The 26,550-nt window shown below is 46.8% G+C and overlaps 2 protein-coding genes across 3 annotated transcripts in view; one reads left to right on the forward strand and one right to left on the reverse strand.

The window, feature by feature from the left end:
• The window catches only part of LOC133103196 (NADPH--cytochrome P450 reductase), a 62,657-nt gene that overhangs the window by 13,502 nt on the left and 22,605 nt on the right, over positions 1 to 26,550 (forward strand). For both annotated transcript variants that reach the window (XM_061208532.1, XM_061208531.1), the window contains one exon: positions 21,337 to 21,528. In XM_061208532.1, coding sequence (XP_061064515.1) covers positions 21,350 to 21,528 — 179 coding nt within the window. In that variant the 5' untranslated portion in view covers positions 21,337 to 21,349. Of the gene's footprint in view, positions 1 to 21,336; positions 21,529 to 26,550 lie in introns of those variants that run through there.
• On the reverse strand, positions 1,779 to 10,043 carry LOC133103489 (large ribosomal subunit protein uL6-like). Its single transcript, XM_061208908.1, has 2 exons — positions 10,023 to 10,043; positions 1,779 to 2,333 (listed from the first exon to the last, which is right to left on the reverse strand). The coding sequence occupies exons 1-2, from the start codon at positions 10,041 to 10,043 to the stop codon at positions 1,779 to 1,781; spliced, it is 576 nt and encodes a 191-aa protein (XP_061064891.1).

Below are 26,550 nucleotides of genomic sequence, written 5' to 3' on the forward strand. Positions count from 1 at the left end.
TATCCCACCCCTCTAGGTCGTCACAAATCATTGAGCTGATCTTCCTGTGCTATGCAGCAGCTTCCCACTAGCCATCCATTTTACATTTGGTAGTCTCACTTTGGGTTTGACCAGTGCTTTCTTGTGATTGGAGCGAGGTTATGCATTTGTGGCAAGAACACCACAAAACTGGTGGTGTGTCCTTCTCAGTGCCTTGTCTCGGGTTCATTACAGGTGATGCCTGCCTTGACCTCTTGGTTAGGTTGGTGTCCGCAGGGTTTCTCCACTGCGAAGTTTCTATTTTTCCCTTTGTAGTTAATAAGTATCTTGGAGGAAATACTTTGAGACTATGTAAATCCTGTCCTCCCCACCCTACCCCACCTCAGGACTTTTTGCCCACTGATTTTAACACATCCATTGGTAGATCTTGTCTGCAACAGTTCTTACTGTGGTATTTGTCTAATGGTAATTCTCTGTTTTCCTCTTTCCTTCTACATTTATTCGTTGGAATTCTACTGTGAGGAAGAGTTGTTCTTTTTCTCCCATTTATTTATTTCATTATTTATATCTGGACTCATAGATGTTTATTTGTTCTATGGTTAAAAACTCCACTAGCACTGAACAATCCAAAGAGGAAATTAAGAACACAATTTCATTTATAGTAGCATCAAAAAGAATAAAATACTTAGGAATAAATTTAAACAAGGAGGTGTAAGACTTTTACACTAAAAACTGCAAAACATTGCTGAAAGGAAATAAAGAAGACTTAAATGGAAAGACATTCATCTTCCTGGATTGGAAGACTTAATATTGTTAAGATGGCATTATCCTCGGGCTCCCCACCCCCACAAAGCAATGTACAGATTCAGTGCGATCTCTATCAAAATCCCAATGGCTTTTTATGCAGAAATGGAAAAGCTGATTCTGAAATTCCTATGGAATTGCAAGGAACCCCAAATAGCCAAAACAATCTTGAAAAAGAACAAAATTGGAAGACTCATTAATTTCAAAACTTATTTCAAAGCTACAGTAATTAAGACAGTGTGGTACTGTCATAAGGATAGACAATGGATAGGTCAATGGAATAGAATTGAGAATCCAGAACTTAACTCATACGTATATGGTTAATTGATTTTTTTTCCATAAGGGTGCCAAGGCCATACAATAGGGGAAAAAATAATGCTGGCACAACTGGATATCTGTATGCAAAATAATGAAGTTGAACCCTTACCCCACACCGTATACAGAAATCAACTCAAGATGGATCAAAGACCTAAATGTAAGAGCTAAACTATAAAAATCTTAGAAGAAAACATAGGGGTTAATCTTCATGACCTTGGATTTGGCAATGGTTTCTTAGGTATGACACCAAAATCACAAGCAGCAAAAGAAAAAAAAAAAAGATAAATTGGACTGTTATGGACTGAATGTTTGTGTCCCCTTAAAATTCATATGTTGAAATCCTAACCCCCAATGTGGTGGTATTAGGTGGGGCCTTTGGCTGGTAATTTGGTCATGAGCATGAAACCCTTGTGAATGGGATTAGTACCCTTATAAGAAGAGACATGAGAGTTTGCTCTCTGCTCTCCGCCATGTGAGGATACGAGAAAGCAGCTGTCTGCAAGCCAGACAGTGGGCTCTCACCACACACTGGATCTACTGATGCTCTGATCTTGGACTTGCCAGCCTGCAGAACTATGTAAATTTTTGTTGTATAAGCTACATAGTCTGTGGTATTTGTTATGGCAGCCTGAGCTTAGACACAGACTTGTTGTTTCTGTAGCTGGATAACTTAGATCTTATTCATTGGTCTGCTGAACTGTTCCTTTTTCAGAAACATAGATACCATCCAAAAATTTTTCTGATATCCTTGTTTTTAACTGTTGTGGCTCGTAAATCCAAGCAGCCGAGTTTGATAGACATTCACTGCCACCTCCTTCAAGAACTAACTCATCTTTCTGGGCTTGAGATAGTGAACAGGCGATGCCTGGCCTCATCCGAACCCTGCGGATGTATTTTTTGCCCAAGAAATTTTGGATTTCAACCAGAAGACTATTCTTTTGAATGATAGTGTGGACGGGGAAGTGAGAGTTCAGAGACCGCATCTTGTAGCGGAAGCCCAGTGTGACACCCTTGATCGTGTTCTGTATGTGACTACAGATAGTGCCAGCGATAGCCAGGTCCTTTCTGTTTCCCCACCATTCGTCACCCCGGAACCTCTTTCTCTTTCCAAGGAGGCCGAGTTCTACATTAATGTGATTGAAGACCCTCCACAGGGTGCCCCTGGGGCCCTTCACAATAACCGTGTGTCCCTTCAGAGTGATGTCCACGTTTTCTGGAGTGTTAATAGTCTGCTAAAACTGGGCTTCATCCCCGCAGTAGATGCAGCAGAGAGGACACAGCTTTTTTTTTTTTTTTTTTTTTTTTTTTGGCCACACCACACAGCTTGTGAGATCTTAATTCCCCAACCAGGGATTGAACCCAGGCCCTCGGCAGTGAGAGCACGGAGTCCTAACCACTGGACCGCCAGGGAAGTCCTGACATGGCTTATTTTGATCTGCTTCTGCCCTGAAGAATACAAATGGGAGAGAGAAGTAATCCACCAAGGTTCTTTGAGTGCCTACCATGCATTCTGTGCAGTTTTACCCATATCATCCTCCCAGTTGCCCTTTCAGAGTTATCAGTGATGATGAATCTCCATTTTAGATAGGAAAGCAGCTGAGGGAAGTTGAGTTTTGCCCAAAGTCATAGAACTGTAAGTGGCAGAGCAATTTTGAACTCGTTTTTATTTTTCTTTAGACCTATGCCCCATTTTCCCTTTAGGCCCTTCTGGATCCTCTTCTCCCCCCGCCCCCCCATCACTGCCATTTTGCACCCTCTCCCATCAAGAAGCCGTCCTAAGCCAACCTCTGCCCAACCGTGAGCTGCACTGGCCAGAATCTGTACTGTTCATTTGGGCAAGGAAGTAACTGTGTGTCTTGTCTCTTTCCATAGAAGGGCAGGGGACATCCCCTGACCTAGTTTGTCTTCGCCTGTTTAGCTGGCAAGGTGCTGGGCACGTGACCTACCTGATGGACGTGGAAGACCCACTCTTTTTTTTTTTTTTAATATAAATTTATTTATTTATTTTTGGCGGCGTTGGGTCTTTGTTGCTGCACACGGGCTTTCTCTAGTTGCAGCAAGCGGGGGCTACTCTTCGCTGCGGTGCGCGGGCTTCTCATTGCGGTGGCTTCTCTTGTTGTGGAGCCTGGGCTCTAGGCGCGCAGGCTTCAGTAGTTGTGGCACGTGGTCTTAGTAGTTGTGGCGCACGGGCTTAGTTGCTCCGCGGCATGTGGGATCTTCCCGGACCAGGGCTCGAACCCGTGTGCCCTGCATTGGCAGGTGGATTCTTAACCACGGCGCCACCAGGGAAGTCCCAGAGCCACTCTTGATATGAGTGGAGTGTTTCTCCTCAAGGCAATTTCACTTTGGACAGTTGTCTTCAAATCAACATCACCATCAATATTTCTATGGTACTTTGCGGAATGTTTCCACAAGCATCATTTGTGCAAAAGCCAAACAAGGATTAAAGGTCCACCTTGTGGGCTTCCCTGGTGGTGCAGTGGTTAAGAATCCGCCTGCCAATGCAGGAGACACGGGTTCGAGCCCTGGTCCGGGAAGATCCCACATGCCGCGGAGCAGCTAAGCCCGTGAGCCACAACTACTGAAGCCCGAGTGCCTAGAGCCCGTGCTCCGCAACAAGAGAAGCCACTGCAATGAGAAGCCCACGTACCTCAACGAAGAGTAGCCCCCACTCTCCGCAACTAGAGAAAGCCCCTGCACAGCAATGAAGACCCAATGCAGCCAAAATAAATAAATTAATTAAAAAAAAAAAAGCCCACTTTGTTGGCTAAGGCTCAGTGAGAAGTAATTTGCTAAGGTGGTGGTCAAGCCAGTCTCCAAATTTGGTTCTCTGAACTGCTGCCAAGTCCCACACCCTTTTCACTATGTTCCCCTGCCCCAGTTTTTCTGTTTTATAATCCAATGGACTGGAGAGAAGTCAGAGAAAAGATGGGGCTGTTTGGTTCCCCTCAATGTTATGGTCCCTTCTCTGTGAAACCACTTCTAGTTAGAAAAGTCATGATTTTTAGTTGAAATTCAAATATTACTTTCGGAAAGTGGTCTTGGTTTCCTATGATATGACTGAAAAATAGAGTCATATTTCCAGAGTCAATAGATAATTTAAAAAAAGTAGTTACTCCCTTTCTCTAGGGGATACTAAATGGAGGCATTTGGAAATTTGATGTAATACTGTCATTGTGAAGGAACAAATAAATAAAGGTAGGTAGGTTTTTATTTATTTTGTTTTGTTTTATTTTCCTGTGAAGATGGTTTGGAACAAGGACAGGTTACTTACTCTTCACGCCAGAGCAGACAGGTGAGTTTGGATAGAGGTGCCATCACCTTTCCATTCTGGCCGGTGGAAGTTGACAAAGACTTAGCTGACCTTGTCTGCTGATGGACAGAGGAGCACTGGGGTTTGGCAGGGGTTCCAAGTCCTAACCTGTGTGTTCTTAAAGCCCAGAAGTGCTGTTGCTGTGCCTTTTTGAGTCATTTCAGACCTTCCGAGCTCTCTTCTGGTCTGCCCTCTGCCAGGCACCATCTCCTGTCTCCTCACAGTAGCTTCTGGGGCCTGTGTCCACCCCACTACCTTCCATCCCTTTAGTTAGAGGACTTGTATTGCATCAGGTATAAGGACCCAGATGTAAGTCAAGGTGAGCCCATCAAGAATGGTTGAAAGATGATGAATTGAAACTCAACGTGCTCCTGTTGGCAGGGGTTGGGGGCAGGGCAGTGGGGGAGGGAGGGGTGGTGGTCCTTCCACTGCAGTTCAGCCTGAGGCAGGTCTCTGGACGAGTCCTCTGATGGCTCAGGTTCCCTGAAAGGCGGGACGGGGCAGACTCTGGGAGCTCTAGACGTCAGAACCCAGATGCTTACTTTCCTCTCAGTAAAGGTCGGGTTTCTCCAGAGCTTTTGGGTGTCTCCAGACCATATTTCTCTAAACTCTTAAGGAAATCCAGGAGTTTCTGGGAGTCACCCAGACTGGCTTCCAGGGGCAGAGCTGACATGTTCTGGCATTTACCCGCATCCTCCTGGGTGTAGCAAATCCAGAACACGAGGCGCAAGACAGAACAATAGTTAACAACGTCTTTCCTTATGCAGGTGTCACACCAGGCACGTGTATTGTCTTATATAATTTCAGCAACAGCCCCTATGAAGTAGTAATATTATCCTTGTTTTACAAATGAAGTCACTGAGGCTCACAGAGATTTTAAGATTCGTGTGTGTGTGTGTAAATGTCATGACGTAAGGAGTTTAAACGTATGATCTGTTTTTAGACACAAATCATCTGTAAATGATTATCGAAATGTGCTTTCCCAGGACTCTGGTTCTTTCTTTCCGAGTCACCCACTGCCCTGCCTTGACGGTCTCCACTCCAGCCTTCACACAGAGGCGGGCTTAGGGGACTAAGGAGCAGGTGATGAGTAACTCACAGCAGGAGGAGAGCTGAGAGGTGGAACTAGTGTGTCTCCAGGCTCTGGTCCCCAGGTTGGTGTGTGGTTGTGACCGTGGGCCAGCACCTCCCGCTGCACACCTTTCCCACTTAGTACCACGGAGAGTCTCGTTTACTGGGTATGGTTGCCATGGTGGAGAGGGCCCATCTTGTCTGTACATCCATCTCTCCAGTTTCTTCTCTTTGCCCATCCTTCTGGGGCACAGGTGTCCTGGCCTCCCTGGAGTGCTTATTGATTCTTATATGTAGGGGTTTTGTTGTTTTTGTTTTTTAAAGAATCGATTTTATTTATTTTTGGTTGTGTTGGGTCTCCGTTGCTGTGCGCGGGCTTTCTCTAGTTGCGTTGAACCGGGGCTACTCTTCATTGCGGTGCGCGGGCTTCTCATTGCAGTGGCTTCTCTTGTTGCGGAGCACAGGCTCTAGGCGCGCGGGCTTCAGTAGTTGTGGCGCATGGGCTCTAGAGCACAGGCTCAGTAGTTGTGGCGCACGGGCTTAGCTGCTCCGCGGCATGTGGGATCTTCCCGGACCAGGGCTCGAACCGTGTCCCCTGCATCGGCAGGCGGATTGTTAACCACTGCACCACCAGGGAAGTCCCCATGTTTTTGTTTTTTTACCTTGTTTCCCTCCCAGGCTTCTGGGGATGCAGTGCTTTGTGGAGTTACTCTCACCTCCCCAAGTTAGCAATATGTCTTGCAGAGGGAAGGCTGCAGAGAAACGTTGAAAATAAATTGCTTTTTGGAAAATAATTTGACAGTGAGTCAAGAGTCCTAAAAATATTTATTCCCTTTGATTTGGAAATATTTCTAAGATATATTCAGAAACTCAATATTCAGAGGTGCACAAAGATTTATGTTGAAAAGATATCAGTCATCCTGTTTATGGTGGTGTTGTTTATAATAGTGAAAATATCCAGTAAGCTGCTCTATATTCATAGGCTGGAAGAACATTTGAGATTTTTTAAGGTTCGCAATTTAATAAATGAAAAAAGCAGGACAAAATTATATGTAGTATAAAACCAACGATGTTAAAAATAAATATATTTTACAATATACACGTACAAAATGGGTGGGACAAAAACAAATAGGTGTTTGGGTTATGTTTTCTTTAACTTTATGGTTTTAAAATTAGCATATTTTCTTCAGTAAGCATGTATTTATTTTTAACTTTTTTATTTTGAAATAGTTTCAGATTTACAGAGAAGTTGCAAAAATAGTGCAAAGAATTTTTGAATACTCTTTACGCAGATTCCCCAAATATTAACATTTTACCATTTTACTTTATACTCTCTTTCTGTCTCTCTCTTTCAAAATTGAAGTGTAATTGACCTACAGCTCTATGTTAGTTCCAGGTGCAGGACATATTCTATACATTACATAATATTTCTATACATTACAAAATGATCATCATTATAAGTCTAATTACCATCTGTCACCATGCAAAGACATTACAATATTATTGGCTCTGTTCCACATGCTGTGCATTTCATCCCCCTGACTCATTAATTTTGTAACTGGAAGTTTGTTCCTCTTAATTTCCCTCAGCTATTTCATTCATCCCCCCGCCACCCGCCCTCTCCTCTGGCAGCCACCTGTTTGTTCTCTGAATCTGAGTCAATTTCTGTTTTGTTTTTTAGATTCCACATGTAAGTGAAATCATATGGTACTTGTTTCTGTGTCTGACTTATTTCACTTGGCACAGTGCCCTCTAGGTCCATCCATGTTGTTGCAGATGGCAAGACTTCATTCTTTCTGATGGCTGAGTAATGTCCATTTTATACATATACCGTCTCTTCTTTATCCATTCATCTGTGGATGGGCACTTAGGTTGCTCCCGTATATTGGCTGTTGTAAAAAATGCTACAGTGAACAGAGGGGTGCATATATTTTTTTAAATTAGTGTTTGTATTTTCTTTGGGAAAATACCCAGAAGTGGGATTCCTGGATCATATGGTAGTCCTATTTTTAGTTTTTTAAGGAACCTGCGTAGTGTTTTCCACAGCAGCAGCACCAGTTTACATTCCCACCAACAGTGCACGAGGGTTCTCTTTTCTCCACATCCTCGCCAATGCGTATCTCTCTCTCTTTTTATCATGTCTTTTCCTGACCTTTTTGAGGATAAGTTGTACATATGGACATATGAATTACTCTTAAGTACTTCAGTGTTTCTTTTCTAAAATTCAAGGGCACTTTCTTACATAGCCATAGTATAATAATCAGTATCGGGAAATTAACATTGATATACTATGTTGTCTAATCATAACAGTTATTCAGATTTCCCACTAATGTCTTTTATAGCAAAAAAAAAAAAAAAAAAACTTTTTTCTTTTTCTTGGTCCAAGATTGCACTGAACTGTAGCCACTCTTCAGTTTCCTTTGATCTGGAGCAGTTCCTCAGTCTTTTTTTATCTTTCATGACCTTGACATTTTTCAAAAAGTCAGGCCATCGCTTTATAGAATGTCCCTCAGTGTGGATTTGTCTGATGTTTCCACGTGATAAGATTCAGATTATATGTTTTTTGGGGAATGTCACAGAAATGGTATTTTGTCCTGGTCCCAGTATTGGACTTTGATCCCTTGGTTATGGTGGTGTTAGCCAGGCTCTCCACCAGGAAGTTCTGGTTTTTTCCGGATGGAATCAATAGCTTCTCATCAGACTTTTACCCACAGGTTTTAGCACTCATGATTCTTGTCTGAAACAGTTATTACTATGGTGGTTGCCAACTGGTGATTTTCTAAGCCCTTCATTCTTTCTGCATTTGTTAGCTCACATTCTACTCTAAGGAAGAACTTTCCTTTCTCACCTATGTGTTTATTTATTCATTTATGTATTTATATCAGTATTGACTCTTGCATTATTCTTTTACCCTTTGGGTTATAGTCTGTCGCTGACGGTATTTATTTTAATGCTCAAGTTGTCCCAGATTTCCCAGTGGGAACCCCCTCATGTAGACTCCTGTGTTCTTTAGCCATGTCTCTGTCATTCTTCAAGCCCTTCCTTACCCTTTGGCACAGCAAGGTGATCCGGGTTCATCCACTACTTTTCCTGCCCTTATTCTCGAGTCAGCCATCTCTCCAAGGAGCCCTGGTCTCTTTGGATGGAGAATGATGTTTAGAAACCAAGATTTGGGTGCTAGATGGCTCCTTGCTCCTAGGGTATCATTACTTCTAGGCCCTCTCAGCAGACAAAACTAGGAAATACACACAAATCACATGCATTTCTATGTCCACCTTTATATATTAAGAAACCACTGTGTATACTGGTGTCTCCAGTTTCAGTCCAGCCCCACAGCATTCATTCCCCAGTCTCTCTTCCCGTATTTATACCTCCCTCCTTCAGCAGTAAGAAATCCAGCTCCCATGTATTTAATTTCAGAAGTAACATGTGAATACCAACCATCTCCTTAAAAAGAACAGACAAAGCAAAGGTCCCTTTAGACACCCCAATCATATTCTAGGTGTTTCCTAGAGGAAATCACTATTGTATATATCTTCCTGGATCATATTTCTGGAGAAATACCTAATTTTTCTTTTATTTCATTAACGGTTTCCTAATGAAAATATAACTTTCTTTTTTATTTAATATATTTTGTCAGTCTTGCAATGAGAGTACCATTAGCTCCGCGTAACTATTTTTTAACTGTTGCATAGCATTCCATTACTTGGAATGGAAAACGTAAGCATCCAGTTTGGGGCTGGTACAAGCAGTGCTGGGCTCAGTGAGAGGCACAGTTCAAGAAGAGAGTCAGCAGACCCAAGGATCTGGGCATTTTTTTTCCCCCATAAGAAAACAGCTTTAAAAATATTTTTCTGATTAGGTAGATAGCCATTATTTTAAAAAAAGAAGCAAGTAATACATTAAAAATAAAGTGGGGGGCTTCCCTGGTGGTGCAGTGGCTAAGAATCCGCCTACCAATGCAGGGGACACGGGTTCAAGCCCTGGTCCGGGAAGATCCCACATGCCGCGGAGCAACTAATCCTGTGCGCCCACAACTACTGAACCTGTGCTCTAGAGACTTTGAGCCACAACTACTGAGCCCACGTGCCACAACTACTGAAGCCCACACACCTAGAGCCCGTGCTCCGCAGCAAGAGAAGCCACTGCAATGAGGAGCGTGCACACTGCAACGAAGAGTAGCCCCCGCTTGCCGCAAGTAGAGGAAGCCCCGCGCACAGCAACGAAGACCCGACGCAGCCAAAAATAAATAAATAAATAAATAAATTTATTTTAAAAATAATAATAATAAAATAAAAATAAAGTGGGGGATAAAATTAAAATCTCACCCCTGAGATAATATTTTGGTAATCCTTTCACATATCATCTTATGTATATACATACATAAATATTTCTGCATCATTGGGGCATAGTACCTATGCTGTTGTATTGTGGATACTTATTTTGCAGTGTGACTTATATACAGTGTATATACTTATATACAGTACGATCTTTAATGATGAATTCTTACGTAGATAAACTCCCCTGTAACTACCACCACAGATAAGATACTGCACATAGTCCAGCATGCCAGAACCTTCCCTTGTGCCTCTTCCTCCACTTATGACCCTTGACCCAAAGGGAACCACTGTTCTGACCTCTATCACCATAGATTTTTTGTCTTTTCTTGAAGTTCAACTATAAATGGAATCCTACAATAAGGTACTCTCCTGTGTTCAGCTTCCCTTGTTCAGCGTTACGTCTGTGAGATTCATCTGTGTTACTGCGTGCAGTAGTTCATTCTTTTTCATGTCTATGGGTACTTAATACTTCTTCTTGTTTACTTCTTGTCGTTCAAAGAATTTTTCATAGTAGTAACAGCTACATTTATTACAGCACATACTCCGTGCTAGGCACTGTTCTAAACCCTTTACAAGTTCAGCTTGTTTAATCCTCACAATAACCCAGTGAAGTGGGTACTACTATTATTATAATAACATGTCCATGACTCTTTATCAGGTTGAAGAAGTTCCCTATTATTCCTAGTTTACTGAATTTTTTCATCATGAATAGATGTTGAATTTCTCCATCCATTGATGATCAGGTGGGTTTTTTAAAAACCTGTTTATATAGTGAATTACATTGATGTTTGGATATTGAACTAACCTTGTATTCCTGGAGAAAACTCCATTTGATCGTGACATAGTATCCTTTTTACATATTGCTCAATTCGATTGGCTAATATTTTAGATTTTTGCATCTGTGTTCACGAAGCATGTTGGTCTGTAGCCTTCTTTTTTGTACTGTCTCTGTCTGGTTTTGGTATCAGAGTAATACACACCTCATAAAAGAGTTGGGAAGTCTTCTATTTTCTGAAAGAATTTGTACAGAATTGGTATAATTTCTTCCTTAAATGTTTGATTTAGTTCACCAGTGAAGCTGTCTGCTCCTGGAGTTCACTTTTGGTGAAGGTTTTAACTAGTAATTTGAATTCTTTTAGAGAGCTCTTCAGCTTATCTATTTTTCTCAAATGAGCTCTGACAGTTTGTGTCTAAGAAATTTGTCCATTTCATCTAAGTTATCAAATGTTGACATAAAGTTGTTCATAATTTCCCATATTACCCTTTTAATGTCTATAGAATCTATTGATGTCTTTTTCATTCCCTATATTGGTGATTTATGTCTTCTTTTCTTCCTGATCATTCTGCCTGAGGTTGATCTATTTGAGAGCAATGTATGTGTCAAGAGTTCTAAGAATTCAAGTCTAGTCGAGAATTTAAGGATTTTTTTAATTAATTTTTTTTTTTTTTTTTAATTTTTGGCTGCATTGGGTCTTAGTTGCTGCGCGCGGGCTTTCTCTAGTTGTGGCGAGCGGGGGCTACTCTTTGTTGCGGTGCACGGGCTTCTCATTGCGGTGGCTTCTCTTGTTGCAGAGCACGGGCTCTAGGCGCGCGGGCTTCAGTAGTTGTGGCACGTGGGCTCAGTAGTTGTGGCTCGTGGGCTCTAGAGCGCAGGCTCAGTAGTTATGGCTCACGGGTTCTGGAGTGCAGGCTCAGTAGTTGTGGCGCACGGGCTTAGTTGCTCCGCGGCATGTGAGATCTTCCCGGACCAGGGCTTGAACCCGTGTCCCCTGCATTGGCAGGCGGATTCTTAACGACTGTGCCACCAGGGAAGCCCTAATTATTATTTTTTAATTTTTAAAATTTATTGATTTTGGCTGCGCCGGGTCTTAGTTGCGACACGCGGGATCTTCACTGGGGCATGCGAGATCTTTAGTTGCGGCATGCAGACTCTTGGTTGCGGCATGCATGCGGGATCTAGTTCCCCGACCAGGGATCGAACCCGGGCCCTTGCATTGGGAGCACGGAGTCTTACCCACTGGACCACCAGGGAAGTCCCCAAGGATTTTTTTTTTTTTTTAAAGAGAAAGATTTTTGTTTAAAGATACTTTTCTTAATATTAGGAAGAAATCAGAATGGACGTCAGTAACAGACACACATTTTAATTCAAACTGCACCCCTCACCAGCTGTGTGACCTCAGGCAAACCACTCAAACCCACCTGAGTGCTGATGTCATCGTTATAAGAAGATAATAGTAATTTCCGTGTAGAGTGGCTGAGACATTGACGTACACCCCAAAAGTGCCAGGCCCCGTGCCTGCTTACATGGGCACCCGTGCATCTGTTACTCAGAGTGAGAAGTTGGAGACGACCCTGCCAAAGTCACCCCTGTGTGCAGTGCGCCCGCGTTTCCCTGGAGCAGCTACTCACTTCCCTCTGTCCCCACAGCACTCTGTAAACAGTGATTTTATAGCATTTCTCACATTTGACCGCAGTGTCTTCTGTGTTTCCTTGACCAGACTGCGCACTGCTGCACAGCCAGCCCATGTTTTTCTCATCTTTTCTCTCTGGTGCCCATATAGATTTAAGTGCTCAAAAATATTTTAATAAACGCAGAATAGGAAAGTCATTACATAATGGTACGTCAAATCAGTGGACCATCAGGCAGCCAAAGAAAATATCATTATAAAGGATTCTTTAGCAACGTGAAAAACTGTGTTACAAAGTAGAATACGTTTTATCTACTTTTTTAATGAGTGTATGTAGATGCGTGTGTATAATGTATTTATATATGGAAAAAATGAAAGAAAACTCTAGAGAGAAAACAGCCCTGTGGGTAGTCAGCCTCTGCCTGACCTTTCATCCTTTAAGATAACCATTTGAGCGGGGTGAGACTGGGATGGGCGGTGCAGAGTCCCCTGTCGCTAGAGGCTATACAGGCACAAAAGGAATCACTGGAATCGTGGGGCACAAAGGGCTCTCGAGGTGCCTGGTCCAGGAGGCCTGAGGCAGGCATTCCTTCCCCGCCACGGTTTACCAAGTCCTTCCTCTTGGGGCCAGAAGGAGCAGTGAAGTCCCATCAGGGAGCAGCACTTGTGTCTGTGCAGAGGGAGTTGGGTTTGAAAAGATGTCATACAGACATGATGGCGGTGTGCTTGGGGGCTGAGAGCCTCATTTACCTCTGAAGATGCTCCTCCTTAAAAGCCGAAAGCCCGGCTCTGTGGGAAGCACGGACTGTTCTTGGGACCAGTTTCTTAATCGGAAGAGTTAGTACTTCCCCCTTTTTTCAGAGTCTGCCCTGTGCCTCCCCGTCTCTCTTCCTATTTCCTGAGTCCTTAGGATGTGCCGTGGATCACGTGTCACAGCTTCATTGTCTGCTTTCGCTTTCTATAGCTGCTCTTGTTTAACATGAACTAGAAGCATGTGTGTGTGTGTGTGTGTGTGTGTGTGTGTGTGTGTGTGTGTGTGTGTGTGTCAACGCGCTCAGGGAAAGAAGGTCCAGGAATCAGTGTTGAAGTATTAACTCAGGTCAGAGACTAGGGGTTTTCCTCCTGGCATCGTCACCAATCAGCCGGTTCAGTTTAATGATCATTAATTTGGCAGGTCTGTGTCCCAGGCCCCTGGGGTGGCAGGCACTCTGTCATTAAGCACAGTTTACCTAGCCTTGTGTTGACACATCTCCAGTGATGGAGGTGGGGGGGCCACGCCTCACAACAGCTCATTTTCTTTCTACATATTTTTGTCAGAAAGTTCTTCTTGGAGAGTGTGTGAACCTCCGTCCTCCGTTACCACACAGGGTAAGGGCTCAGGCCCTCAAGACTGCTCCCCACACCCCGCTTCAGATGCCAGTCACAAGCCCAGGTTGTCACCTGTGCTTCTGACCAATCAGCTGTAAATGTGGATTCCCACAGCCGGCTACTCGGGTTTGATGAATTTGCTAGAGCAGCTCACAGAACTCAGGGAAACATTTACTTATATTTACCAGTTTATTGAAGGATATGATGAAGGATACAGATGAACAGCCAGATGAAAAGATACATAGAGTGAGGTCTGGGAGGGTCCAGAACCCAGGAGTTTGTGTCCCTGTAGAGTGAGGGTCACTCTCCCAGCACATGGATGTGCTCACCAACCTGGAAGCTCTCTGAGCCCCACGCTTCTGGGGTTTTAGGAAGGTCTCCTCATGTAGTCATTATCAGTTATTCACTCTATTTCCAGCCCCTCGCCCCTCTCTAGAGAAAGGGGTGGAGGCAGGGACTGAAAATTCCAAGCTTCTATTCATGGCTTTGTCTTTCTGGTAACCAGCCCCTGCGCAGGAGCCTAACCCAGAGTTGCATTTGAACAAAAGATGCCCCAAGTGCTCTTATCACTTAGGAAATTACAAGAGTTTTAGGAGCTCTGTGCCAGGGACTGGGGGCAGAGACATATATATATATGTGTGTGTGTGTGTGTATATACATATATATATGTGTGTATATATATATATTTTTTTCTATTATCTCACAGAACTCCTGTGAAGTCTCTTGTACCCATAAATTGCCTTGTGCTAACTTTTAGTAGGGTTACTAAGTTATACCCTCAGAATGCCCCAGAGTACATTGCCTTAGGGGATCTGTGGGTTTGCCCCACTTGGAGTTCAGGCCAGGTGGCCGAGGCCCCAGAGCGGCTGATAGAAACAAGCCCACGTGGCTGTCCACGACCGGCTGCAGTTCCTGTGGTCAGTGCCTGTGGGGCTTTGTCAGCTCCATTTGTGCTGAGTGATGCTAGGTCTCCTGCCTGCTTCTCGCCAAGTCATGCTTTCACAGATCCAGCTCCCCTGGCTGCCTTCCTCTTTCACGTCATTGCATCAGACACAGTGCCAGTCATGCGTCTCCACATCCCACCCGTAAGCCCCGTTAAGTGGGGGAAAGGTCGCCAGCTGGGGCATTTGGGCATCTGCATGGAATGTTGGCCTGAGAGTGTTCTAGTCTAGGATGCCTTGGTCATAGCTCCATGTCTGCCTTGATCCTTTGGGTGTGACCACTGTTCAGGGTTACCACCCTATGACATGGTTCTAATCATGCCACACTCTCGCCCTGTCATCATCTACAACCAGGGCTCAAAGACCTTAGACACGTAGAGGGCTCCTGGGCCCTTTGCAAACTGGTCTTAATCTGTTTTTAAAGGCCATTCTCTTCCTCACCAGCCTTTTACCCATACATACACATGCATCTCATCATACCACTCTTGAGTCACACTAGATTTTTGTAACTACTGCTCTTTTGTCATTTACACCTTGGCATGTGCTTCCTCTGTCTGGAACGACTCTTACCTCCTTTTCTTTTATTTTTTTTGGCTGCATTGGGTCTTCATTGTGGCATGCGGGATCTTTTCGTTGTGGCTCACGGGCTTCTCTCTAGTTGTGTGTGGGCTCTGTAGTTTGTGGCACGCGGGCTCTCTCGTTGAGGCACGTGAACTCAGTAGTTGTGGCTCGCGGGCTTAGTTGCCCTGCGGCTTGTGGAATCTTAGTTCCCTGACCAGGGATCGAACCCACGTCCCCTGCATTGGAAGGCGGATTCTTTACCACTGGACCACCAGGGAAGTCCCAACTCTTACCTCCTTTACCTGACTGTTGGACCCTGGTCTTTTTTCATCACCTGGCTCAGAGGTTGGCCCCTGGGTGACCCTTCTTTGACTGTTTGGACTATCTGACCTTCTTCTTCCTCAGAGCTCCATTTTCCCCTACGCCTGGCCTCCCCATGGTGTTGAAACCATTGGGATATGCCTACAAATCACAGCAATGAGTTGGTGCCCTCCATCTCCCACCAGCGCAATGGTGGAAGAGGCCTGACAAAAGAGAGAATTTAAATAAGATTTAGAGTGTTATAATACCCCCAATGTTCAGGATACAATTTTAAAAATCACCATACTGAGAACTAGGAAAATCTCAACTTGAGTGAGAAAAGACAATCATACAAGATATAAAGAAGAGCCAAACAGACATCTTAGAACTGAAAAATACTATAACAAAAAAAAATAAAAAAAGAAAAGATAACCAAAACTCAGTGTATGGCACCACGGCAGAATGGAGACGGCAGAGGGAATCACCAGTGAGCTTGAAGATAGAACAATGGAAATTACCCAGTCTGAGCCACAGAGAGAAAATAGACTGATAAAACTGAACAGATCCTCAGGGACTTGTGGGACTAATAACAAAACACATTTATGTCATCGTGGTCCCAGAAGGAGAAGAGAAAGAGGGTGGGGCTGAAAAAGTATTTGGAGAAATAATGGCTGAAGAGTCCCTAAACCTACAGATTCAAGAAGCTGAGTGAATCCTAAACAGGATAAACTTAAAGAAAGCCACCCTGTCTTGGCTCGGTTTGGGTGATTGACGAGGTGGACGCTGTAGCCAGAGGGGAATGTGTGCCAGCTGCAATGCTCTCAACAGGCTGCCTTGGGGAGGCACTTTCCCCTGAGTATCTCTCAGGCCCGGGAGGATGAGCTATTAGGCAAGAGCAGGCTTGGTTTCCCTGAGGATTTTCCCCTGTCTTAACGCCACTGAACCATGGACGAGTTTTGTGACTCTGAGCAGACCCTGCTCCCATTGCAGCTGGGGGGTCTGGGCTGCCTGGAGGTGGCAGTGCCTGTTCGCCTGGGCTCTGTGCTTGCTAAAGGGGCCGACTAACTCACTCGCTGGCCTCCTTCCCTCCTGTTGCTGCATCCATGGCCGGCTCGCTGTGATGTCAGTGCCAGCTTGGTTGATCAGTCATTTACTGACCAGGAGTTGCGTACAGCGAAGGCAAAGCCACAAATACTTCCTGGAGGATGATTTTACGCCCCTGGTGTTGTAAACAGTCCGATGGAGAAAGAGCCCTTCTGTTCTTGCCTCGTTTGCCCTTTCAGAAGCTGGCGAAGCTCCCACCATGTTCTTGGCCTGGGCGGCCAACAATTTGTCCGCCCTGCTCTGCAGGGTGTCTGGCTGCCTGGGGACTGGAGTGGCTGCCTTTGACCTTCAGCATCAGTGGGAACTGGCTAATTGGTGAAATTCGGGAGGAATAGCGCCCGTCTCTCTATCTATCTTATGTATCTATCTATCTATGCCCGTTTCCGAATGTACATTGTCTTTATGATAAAAGTGAAAACTTACATACAGACCTACTTTGTAATAAAAGATCGAATCAGACCTGCTCTATTTGGGGTGGGCGAGACCTACTTGGCTAGTCTTTTGATATACCCCCTTTTTCTGTGCCTAACCTTACAGATGAGGACATGAACGCCTACTGCCAAGAAAGGGATTTGCACAGCTGGAGGCAGAGCTTTGGCAAGAGCCTGGTCTACTTAAGAACGTACTCTATTTTCTCACGGCCGTTTTGGGTTTTTTGTTTGTTTGTTTGTTTTCTGTTGCTGACAAATGTTGCTTTTGGGCCCATGAGCTCTGTAGTGTTTGGCATTCCTCCTTTCCACTAAGTGTAAAAGAATGGATGATTAATGGGCAGAAAGATCACACAGGGCTCCCAGAGGCTCCTTGGAGGGCCTGTGGGGACCTCAGACTGTCTCATGGTCACCCTACCACACCTGAAATGGAGGGACACTCACCAAGCAGGATGGTCAAAATTTTCCCATCACAATATTTCACACAGCAGAAGAGAGTGATTTTATGTCACAGGGTCTTGTTTCCCAGACTGTACCAAGGTGCCTCAAGGCACCATAGCCGGCGCCCAGAGGTTCTCAGGGAAAGTCCACGTCTGTCCCCGTTGGTGCAGCTTGGGGTGATTCTCAGTATCAACGGTGGGATCTTCTACATTCCTTTGATCTTCTACATTCCTTTTGATACTTTGTGTCTTTGCAAAGCTGGGTTTTCAGGGGTTGTTTGAATCCAACTACTCCTAAATGGAACGATTAGGTATTTCTCTTGGCCTAGGGATACCATGAAAATTTCACGGAAACGCCAGGGGTTCCATGAGCTGAGAAAGTGTCCTGGAGGATTGCCACACGGGCACACGCCCAATCCCAAAGTTCTTTTCAATCTGCAGGCTTCACGTTAGTGGTTCATGCAAATTTTACATTCTGTGTGTTGTAGTGAATTCACTGACTCCCTTCATTCATTCCACGGGGAGTCACGGAGCACTAGATTATGTGCCAAGCACTGTGCCAGGAAAGTGTGACGCCTGGAAGTGACGGTCGAGCCGAGGTCTGAAGACTGAATAGGAAGCAAGTAGAGGGGGGAGCATGCCAGGCACGTGTAAAGGCCCTGGGGCAGGGACGCAGTGGCGCAGGCTGGAGAGATGGGTAGGCGTGTTTGTGTGCACTTCAACGTGACGATGATGGTTTAACAGCGTGTTCTCGGCTTCAGCCCCCACGCACGCTGCTCCGCTCCTAGTGGGAAGCGTAGGGTGAAGGTTTTTCCTCCCAGGTTGACTTCCTTCTTGCCAGCCTGCCAATCCTTCCTTCCCACCATGTGCCAGATACAGAGGTGCCTCTGACACAGATACACGTGTCCACTCAGTCTCCCCACTTAAACGGGTAGTGAGCACAGCCCTCCCCTGGGAAGCTGGCGCCCCTTTCTGGTTTGCCGCTTGGGTGAGCTGTAACTTGGACCCTCCGACTCCCGGTTGTAGATGAGATGCTCTCCAGGGTCCTTTCCACTGCCCTTCTGCAGCTTTTGTCTGTCTGACCTCAGAGTTAACGCTGCTGGGGACATTCTCAGGTCTGTGGAGACCTCAGGTCTGGGTGCTGGCCGTGTCCAGCATGCTGGTGAGGGCCTGCTGCAGGGGGTCAGTCACATTCCCTGTGCGCAGCGCCTGGTCGTCTCCGCAGTGGGGCAGGGATTCGTGGTGTCCTGACTCTGAGCTCAAAGGGAGAGGCCTGGGATGCTGAAGGAAGCAGCAAGTCAGGTGTTCGAGACAGAGGGAGAGGGGAGAAGAGTGAACATAGCCTCACAAATTGCATTGTAATCACGTGTCTGTGTTGTGCTTTCCAGAATCTAAAACCGCTCCATAATTGTATGCCGCGCTTTGCCAGCCCAGCTGCTCTAGAGTCCGATGCTCATTCATTGAACAGTTCCACTCAGTTGCTATACCTGATGCTCATTATCTGCCCTTGTGGGCTGACCCTGTAGTCAGGGAGATGGCCAGTGGGGAAAACGTATAATATAATGTCAGGTGGTGATCAGGGCTGTGATGGGGGAAGGGCAGGGAGAGTGACCAGATACTATAGCGAGGCCAGGTCTCTGTGAGATGGTGACCTCTGAGCAGAGACCCGAATGAAGCGGGGGAGAGAACCCTGCAGGTAACTAGAAGAGAGTCCAGGCAGCCGTATTAACACGTGCAAAGGCCCTGGGGCACGAGCAGGCCCGGAGGCTTGAGGAGTAGTAAGGAGGCCAGCGTGACCGTGAAGTGTGAGGAAAGGGGGGAGCAGTGAGAATCGGGGTGGGAGTGGTACGCAGGGGCGAGATCGAATGGGACTAATCGACCAGGTTAAGGACGTTAGATTTTGTGCTGAGTATGACATGAAGTCGTTTGAGGGTTTTGATTAGGAAGATGACAGAGTCTGACTTACTTTTTCAAAGCCTCCCTCTGGCTACTGTGTGGAGAACGGCCTGTTAGGCACCTCTCGCAGGGTCGGGCGTGCGGGAAGGCCGCCGCGCGGCTCCCCTTGCCCTGCGCGCCGTCGCTTTAGACGCCTCCTCCAGGGCTGCGCTTTCTCTTCTGATTGCTGCGGTCGACTGGCGCGCGTGTCAAGAAACAGTCATTTCGTTTGGTGGGCATCAGTTCCCCCTCGGTAAAGTAAGGGGGCCGGGCGGCCTGAGTCAGAAAGGTGGCCAGACAGGGAGCGGGCGGTCGTTGCTGCGATGTGAGGGACGCCAGCTGGGGGCTCTCCGGAGTCAGCACATCGGCCCTGCCCGGAACCCCCAGGCTTCCAGCTGGGCTCTGAGATCATGTGGGACAGGTCCCCTCCCCTCCGCTTCTCCATGGCAGTAGGCTTGTGGGCCAGATGACAGTGCCACAGCCAGGGTTGGATAGAAAGACGTGACTAACGTTGAATAAATATTCAGTGTGTTTATAAGTTAATGCTTAAATATAAACAGTACTCTCTGGGCACTAGAATTAAGATTGTCCTTTAACGTCAGATATCGAAAAGGGTAAGCTGAGATGACTCAGGAACTCAGCATGAGGAAAGCCCCTCAGATTAATAACGAAGCCAAGAACCAGGCTTGAGGGCCGTCCTGAACGGCCCATTCCCGGCGGGTTGCACAGGTCAGCAGGGCTGATGCCCAGCCCTCCGATGACAGGGTGCTCGGCTGCAGGGCTCACCCTGTGGCTTCCTGGAGGCGGTGACAGCTAAGGGAAGTCAGATGTGAAGTAATCTCCCATTGCCCAAGTTGCTGAGCTGTGACTAAGGCATTCCTGACCGAGTCTGGAGCCGTGGTTGCAGTGAGAGCCACCCGCTCGGTGACAGGGCACAATGCCGATTCCAGAGCTGAGCCCGGCCTCGGTGATAAGAGGCAGAAGTGCGCTGCTGGGGTTTTAGGTCCTCTCACCTCGGCCTTTGTTGACTCATATCTACATACCCGCCAGGTTTCAGTGGTGGAAGGACCAGTTGAGCACCTTTCAAGGGAACTAAGTAGGTTGGTGTGCTGGGGTCCCAAAGACCACCCTCTGGCTCAGTGATTCACCAGGACTTGCAGAACTCAGAAAAGCTGTTTTACTCCCAGTCACCATTTATTACGGCAGAGGGAAACAGACTGAAACCAGCAAAGGAAAGACTCCATAGGACAGAGTCTAGCAGGAGCCAGGCAGAAGCTTCCAGTTGTCCTCTGCCAGTGGAGTCACGTGACAGTGCTTGATTCTCCTAGCAGCCACGTGTGGAAGCCCACTCGAGCCTTGGTGTCCAGGATTTTTATTGGGGGTCAGTCTTGCAGGCATCGGGCACCCAAGTGCCTAAGCTCACCTCCTCAGTCTCCAGCACCCCAGAGGCGACACCAGTATGATGTGATTCAGAGCCCCAGGTGTTCCCCTAAATCACATCATTAGCATAAGCTATGTGCGTGACCCAAAGTCTCAGGTTTATGGAGACATCTTATCAGGCGGCACATTCCGAGGCCTCAGGGGTTATTTCCTTGGAGCCATCCAAGGGCCAGTCCTGAAGACCTTTGGAATGTGCAGGGTTTAGGGCATGCCGGGCCTGCCACACAGCTGGGGAAAGGGTTTGCTGTGAAGCGGCCCCTCTATCGTGTGGAAGCAGTGCCTCTGCTCTGTCCTTGTGGGGCCGGAGGATGCTGGTACAGGGAGTCTGTGGCCTCTGTTCCCTGTGTTCGCAGGAGGCCCAGTCCTAGTTCCAGCCGTAGCCTGCACCCAGGTGTGCCCAGGGCTGTGCAGGCACCGTGCAGGCCACGTGCCCTCTTAGTCCTGGTCCAAGGCTGCAGCTGCTGCCCCGAGGCTCTGCTAGTTGCTGCAGCCCCTGGGGCGTGAGCCCTAGACCAAAGCCTTCAGGGGGCTTCCCAGCAGGCCTCAGATGGACCCTGCTGACGTCTGTCGTTCTGTCTCCCAACAGTTTCTTGATCAACATGGGAGACTCCAGTGCGGAGGCTGGCGCCACCGCATCTGACACGGTGGCTGAAGAAGTGTCCCTTTTCAGCACGACGGACATGATCATGTTTTCCCTCATTGTGGGTCTCCTGACATACTGGTTCCTCTTCAGGAAGAAGAAAGACGAAGTCCCCGAGTTCACCACAATTCAGACCACGTAAGTGACTCGCTCAGGATCCCTCTTGAGCACATCTCTGCCATCCCAGCGGTGCTTGGGCAGGAGCGAGCCGGCTGAGAGATGCAGGCTCTCTCATATCGTGTTGGGCTGTGTCTTGGGTTTTGCCTTATTGATGGACTCTGCTTTGGATCCACCTTCATAATCCCTTATGTTTACACTGCACTTCACAGTGTTCAGGGTCGTTTGATACCTGTTTCTTATTCAGGCTTCACAGGAACCATTCAGAGTAGAAGGCACCTTGCACAGACAGGTAACCTGAGGCTCAGGGCATTAAAGGTCATCAGCGTAGGGCAAGGTGTGGGGAAGGGGCACAGAGCTTCCATGCCTCCTCTGAGGTGCCACCCTCCCAGCACCTCCATGTGTTCGGCAACCCCGAAACTCTCCAAACCCCATCCTTTTGGGTTCTTATGAAGGTTTTGTTATGTCGGCTAATTGATTAAATCATTGACCATTGGGGATTAATTCAGCCTCCAGGCCCTCTCCCCTCCCCGGAGGTCAGTAACCCTAAATGAAGGCAGTGACCCTGCCCTCACCGGGCTCTTGTGGGTGACGTTTATGACGTCACCTAGCACTAGTCCTGCCGCAAGGCAGCTGCTTAGTGTTTGTGTCAGAAAGTATCTCGTACCAAGCAGTACGCTGGGCGCTACAAGTATGCAAAGGTGGCCTTTACATTAAAGAGGCTAAGAAGTCAGGACATTGAAAGATACTTTTGAAAAATGGTTTATGAAATGCTTTCGCGTGCGTGATCTAATCAGGGCCTCTGTGACAGCAGTGCCCACTCGGTGGTGGGGGGACGGCCTCATTGCTCATGATGGAGGGAGAGGCCAGGCAGCCGGGACACACAGGCTCTGGGGACTCCAAGAAGGAATTTCCCCTTGGAGGGATCAGGAAGGTGTGCTGCTGGAGGGGGGCCACACCCCGAGGCTTCGAGGGCTTTGTCAGCAGAGGGCCAGAGGGAAGCTGGGAGGCTGGGCAGGTGAGCAGGGTCCAGCCTGTTCCCTCGGGGCTGGACAGGTCCATTCCTGATGTGGCAAAGTAGTTTTGCTGAAAAGATACGGCACTCGGGATAAGGGGGCCAGTGTCCAGGGCCCAGTTTACAGTAGCCCTGCGTTTCCTTGTCTGTAGGATGGAGGTGTGTCCCCACCCCCATCCCCGAGTGAGGCTGAGCCGCGGGAGAGCGTGGGGCCGCCAGCCTCCCCGTCCCCAAGATCTCTGGCCTTGCAAGATGGACTTGAAACAAAACTCCTGGACTTGTATCTTGTGGATTCTAATTGTTTCTCTTTGCCAGGATGCTGAAGTGATATTTCCCTCTTCATAATCCTAAAATTTTAACCCTATATGTTTAAATCCCCTTCTCATCCCTTATTATATCACGTTGAATACCCCATGGCCAGGGGTTCTACGTGTACACTGTACAGGGAAACTGTTATAGTGCAGTGGTTAGGTTCTAGGCCCTGACACTGGGTAATGAAGGTTTGAGTCCTGACTCTACCATGTATTAGCCGTATGACATTTGCCCTCACTTAATCTTTTGAAGTCCGTGTCCTCAACTGTAAATTGGAGATAATAATAGAATTTACCTTATAGGGTTGTAAAAATTAAACGGCATAAACCATCATAGAGCTCTTTGCCCAGGTCCTGGAGCCCTCCAATGGCATGTATTTATTCTTATTCTTATTATTTTTTATAAATGAATCCACTTTTGTTTTATTTTATTTTATTTATTTTTGGCTGCGTTGGGTCTTCATTGCTGCGCGCGGGCTTTCTCTAGTTGCGGCGAGCGGGGGCTGCTCTTCTTTGTGGTGCGCGGGCTTCTCATTGCAGTGGCTTCTCTTGCTGCAGAGTACAGGCTCTAGGGCTTGCGGGCTTCAGTAGTTGTGGCGCGTGGGCTCAGTAGTTGTGGCTCACGAGCTTAGTTGCTCCGCGGCACGTGGGATCTTCCTGAACCAGGGCTCGAACCCGTGTCCCCTGCATTGGCAGGCGGATTCTTAACCACTGAGCCACCAGGGAAGTCCCTATTCTTATTATTAATACCATCTCCAGTCTTACAAGATCCCTCCAAGGACACCATTATTACCCCATTTTGCAGAGGAGGAAACTGAGGCACTAGTGATTGAGGAGTTTGCCTGAGGCCACCTAACTCACAAGTAGCAGAGCTGCCTTTTGAACCCAGATCTACAAACTCCACACCCCCTGTTTTCCCCGCTTTGCCATGCTGCCTTCCGTCTCTTAAGAGGTAGTTAATATCCCTATTTCAAAGATGAGAAAACTGAGACTCAGAGAGGTCACTTAGCTGATACATCTGGGCCACCAGCTAGATGGCCGCCACCTCCTGCTAGAAATCCCGCACTGTTGTCCCTGCCCACTTGTACTTTCAGTGAACACAGATGGTTTTGGCCACGGCACGGTGCCTCCCTTACCCCACCAGGTCAGTGGAGGGTGATTAGTGTGGGGACTGGACGCGCCCAGGGTTGTATCAGGAGTTCTCACCACGACCCCCAGTGGCTTCTAGTTGGTCTTCTAAGGCCTTTTCAGGCCTTCACCACCTGGGATGGTGAGTCCAAACCTTGGGGCATGGATGTTTTTTAAAAACCAGGCCAATGGGAACAGTTGCGTCTGAGCAGCAAGCACAGGACACACACCTGCAGCCCCCTGACCCTGGACTTACAGGTGCAGGGGATTCAGAAGGAGTCCCTGTGTTCACAGGTGAATCTCCCAGGCATGCTGGCCTCTGGGACCCTCACCACCAGGCCGGATTTGGCTTCAGAACCTCAGGAGCCCAGGGAGGGCTTAGAGGTAAGGTCAGTTCTGGAAGGCCTCCTGGGTTTTTTTCATAAACTATTTACTGAAGTACTGAAGTACGTAACAGGCAGACATAAAAGTATACAGATCATAAGCACACAGTTTGATTATTTGTCACAAAACGGATAGAATCATGTAAGAAACAGCCCCTCTTCCCCCTCCAATCCCACCACCCCCAGGTCACCCACTCTCCTGACTTCTCGTGACATAGACGAGTGTTGTCTGTGTCCCGGGATGTGTAGTATTTGGCCATTCTTTCTGAGATTTCTCCATGTCGTGTGTAGTCGTAGTTCTCTCGTTCTCATTGTTGCACAGTGTTCTGTTGTGGGAATAAACTGTAATTTATTCATTCCCATCATCATGGCCCTTTAGATTGCTTCCAGCCTGGGGCACTGTTACTAACAGTCCTGCAGGGAACATCCTGGTACATGTGGATGTGGTTCCCGTGTGGATGTGGCTCCCATGTGGATGTAGCTCTGTTGGGTATGTGTTGGGTGTGGAGTTGGGGGTCAGAGGGAAGGCTCATGTGCAGCTCTGTTAGATATAGCCAGTCTTCCAGCATCCAGTCCCACCCCCAGCATGTGGGGTTTCAGTTGCTGCCCATCCTCACCAACACTTGTTTTTGTCAATTAAAAAATTTTAGCCATTCTAGGGAATTCCCTGGTGGTCCAGTGGTTAGGACCCCATGCTTTCACTGTCAGGGGCCCAGGTTCGATCCCTGGTCAGGGAACTAAGATCGCACAAGACGAGCAGTGCAGCCAAAAAAAAATTTTTTTAATTGAAATGAAATAAAATTTTAGCCATTCTAATGGGCATGTGGTGGTAATTGTTTTAACTGCATTTCTCTGATGTCCAGTGACCTTTTCATATGTTCGTTGGCCACTGAGGTATCTTTTGTGACGGTACATTCAAGACTTGGCCCATTTTTTTCCTGTCAGGCTATTGGCCTTCTTGTTGATTTGTTACAGTTCTTTATATATTCTAGATCTGAGTCCTCTGTTAGATATCTATGTATTGTCAATATCTTTCTGCAAAGTTGCCTTTTTACTCTCTTCATAGTGTCTTTTTGTGATCAGAAGTTGTTGCCTTAAACTGGCCCAGTTTGTCAACCTTTTGGTTGGCCTTCACCTTTATGGTTAATGCTCTTGTGTTCAGTTTAAGAACTCTTATCTTATGGTCATGAAGCTTTTCTTTTGTATTTTCTTCTAAAAGCTTCACTCTTGTAGTTCTTATCCTTAGATCTGCCATCAAGCTGAAATTGATTTTGGTATCAGCAAATTGTCAAGGCGCTTCGAAAATCATTTTTTCCTGTGGTTATCCATCCACTTGACCCAGCACCATTTATTGAAAAGGGTTATTCTTTTCTCACTGCACTAAAGCATCCCTGTAGATATAAATCAGGTGACCGTATAGATGGGGGTTGATTCCTAGACTGCTTGTTCTGTTGATCTGTTTTCTGTCCTTTCGCCAATACCACATGTTCTGCTTTCTATGATTTTATAGTAACTCTTGACTTGGTAACTGGTAGTCTAGGTCCTCCAGCTTTGTTCTTCTCTTTTAAGATTCTCTTGGCTTTCTTTGGGCCCTGGGCATTTCCATATAACTTCTAGAATCAGCTTGTCAAAGTCCACCAAAACAAACGAAAAAACCTTCTGGGATTTTAGTTGAGATTGGGTGGAATCTATAAATTAATTGACATCTTCCAGTATTGAGCCTTCTAATCAGTGAACATGATTTTATCCCCCGGGGAGGTCTTTTGAATGGTTTATAATAGCAATTAAACACTGGTTAAAGAGGAGCAGTTACTAGCAGCCCATTCTCTTAATCATAATCATTTTAAAAGTCGCTCTTTCATCTCTCCTCCCACTGGCTCCTCAGCCTTTGCTCAGCTTGTACCTCTGGGCAGAGCACCGGGGCCAGGGCAGCTCCTGATGGAAGGGAGCCCGGGGGGATGGTCGCTCCCAGAGGAGTCTGAAGCTCAGCGAACCTCTCTGTGCCCCCAAGCGCTTTGTTCGTGCATGTAATGCAACACCCCTCTGGCTGGGTGGGAATTTGTTTCTATTTCTGTCTCCCATAATGCAGAGGGAGCATCCCATTCCTGTCTGGGTCCCTCGCTCTGTGCAGGGCCTGTCGGAGTGAAGATACTCAGAGAAAGGCCGTTGAATTAGTAAATGCTAAACCTGCATGTGTGTCTGCCTC

This window comes from Eubalaena glacialis, chromosome 13, assembly GCF_028564815.1.
Source record: "Eubalaena glacialis isolate mEubGla1 chromosome 13, mEubGla1.1.hap2.+ XY, whole genome shotgun sequence".
In the NCBI taxonomy this organism is placed as follows: Eukaryota; Metazoa; Chordata; class Mammalia; order Artiodactyla; family Balaenidae; genus Eubalaena; species Eubalaena glacialis.

Coding starts and splice junctions, on each gene's coding strand:
- LOC133103489 (XM_061208908.1), bottom strand. CDS start 10,043: ATGTGCAGTATCTTATCTGTG. Junction 2,334..10,022: donor TGTGCAGTATCTTATCTGTG/GTGGTAGTTACA, acceptor GCCCAGTTTTAG/CAGACTATTAACACTCCAGA.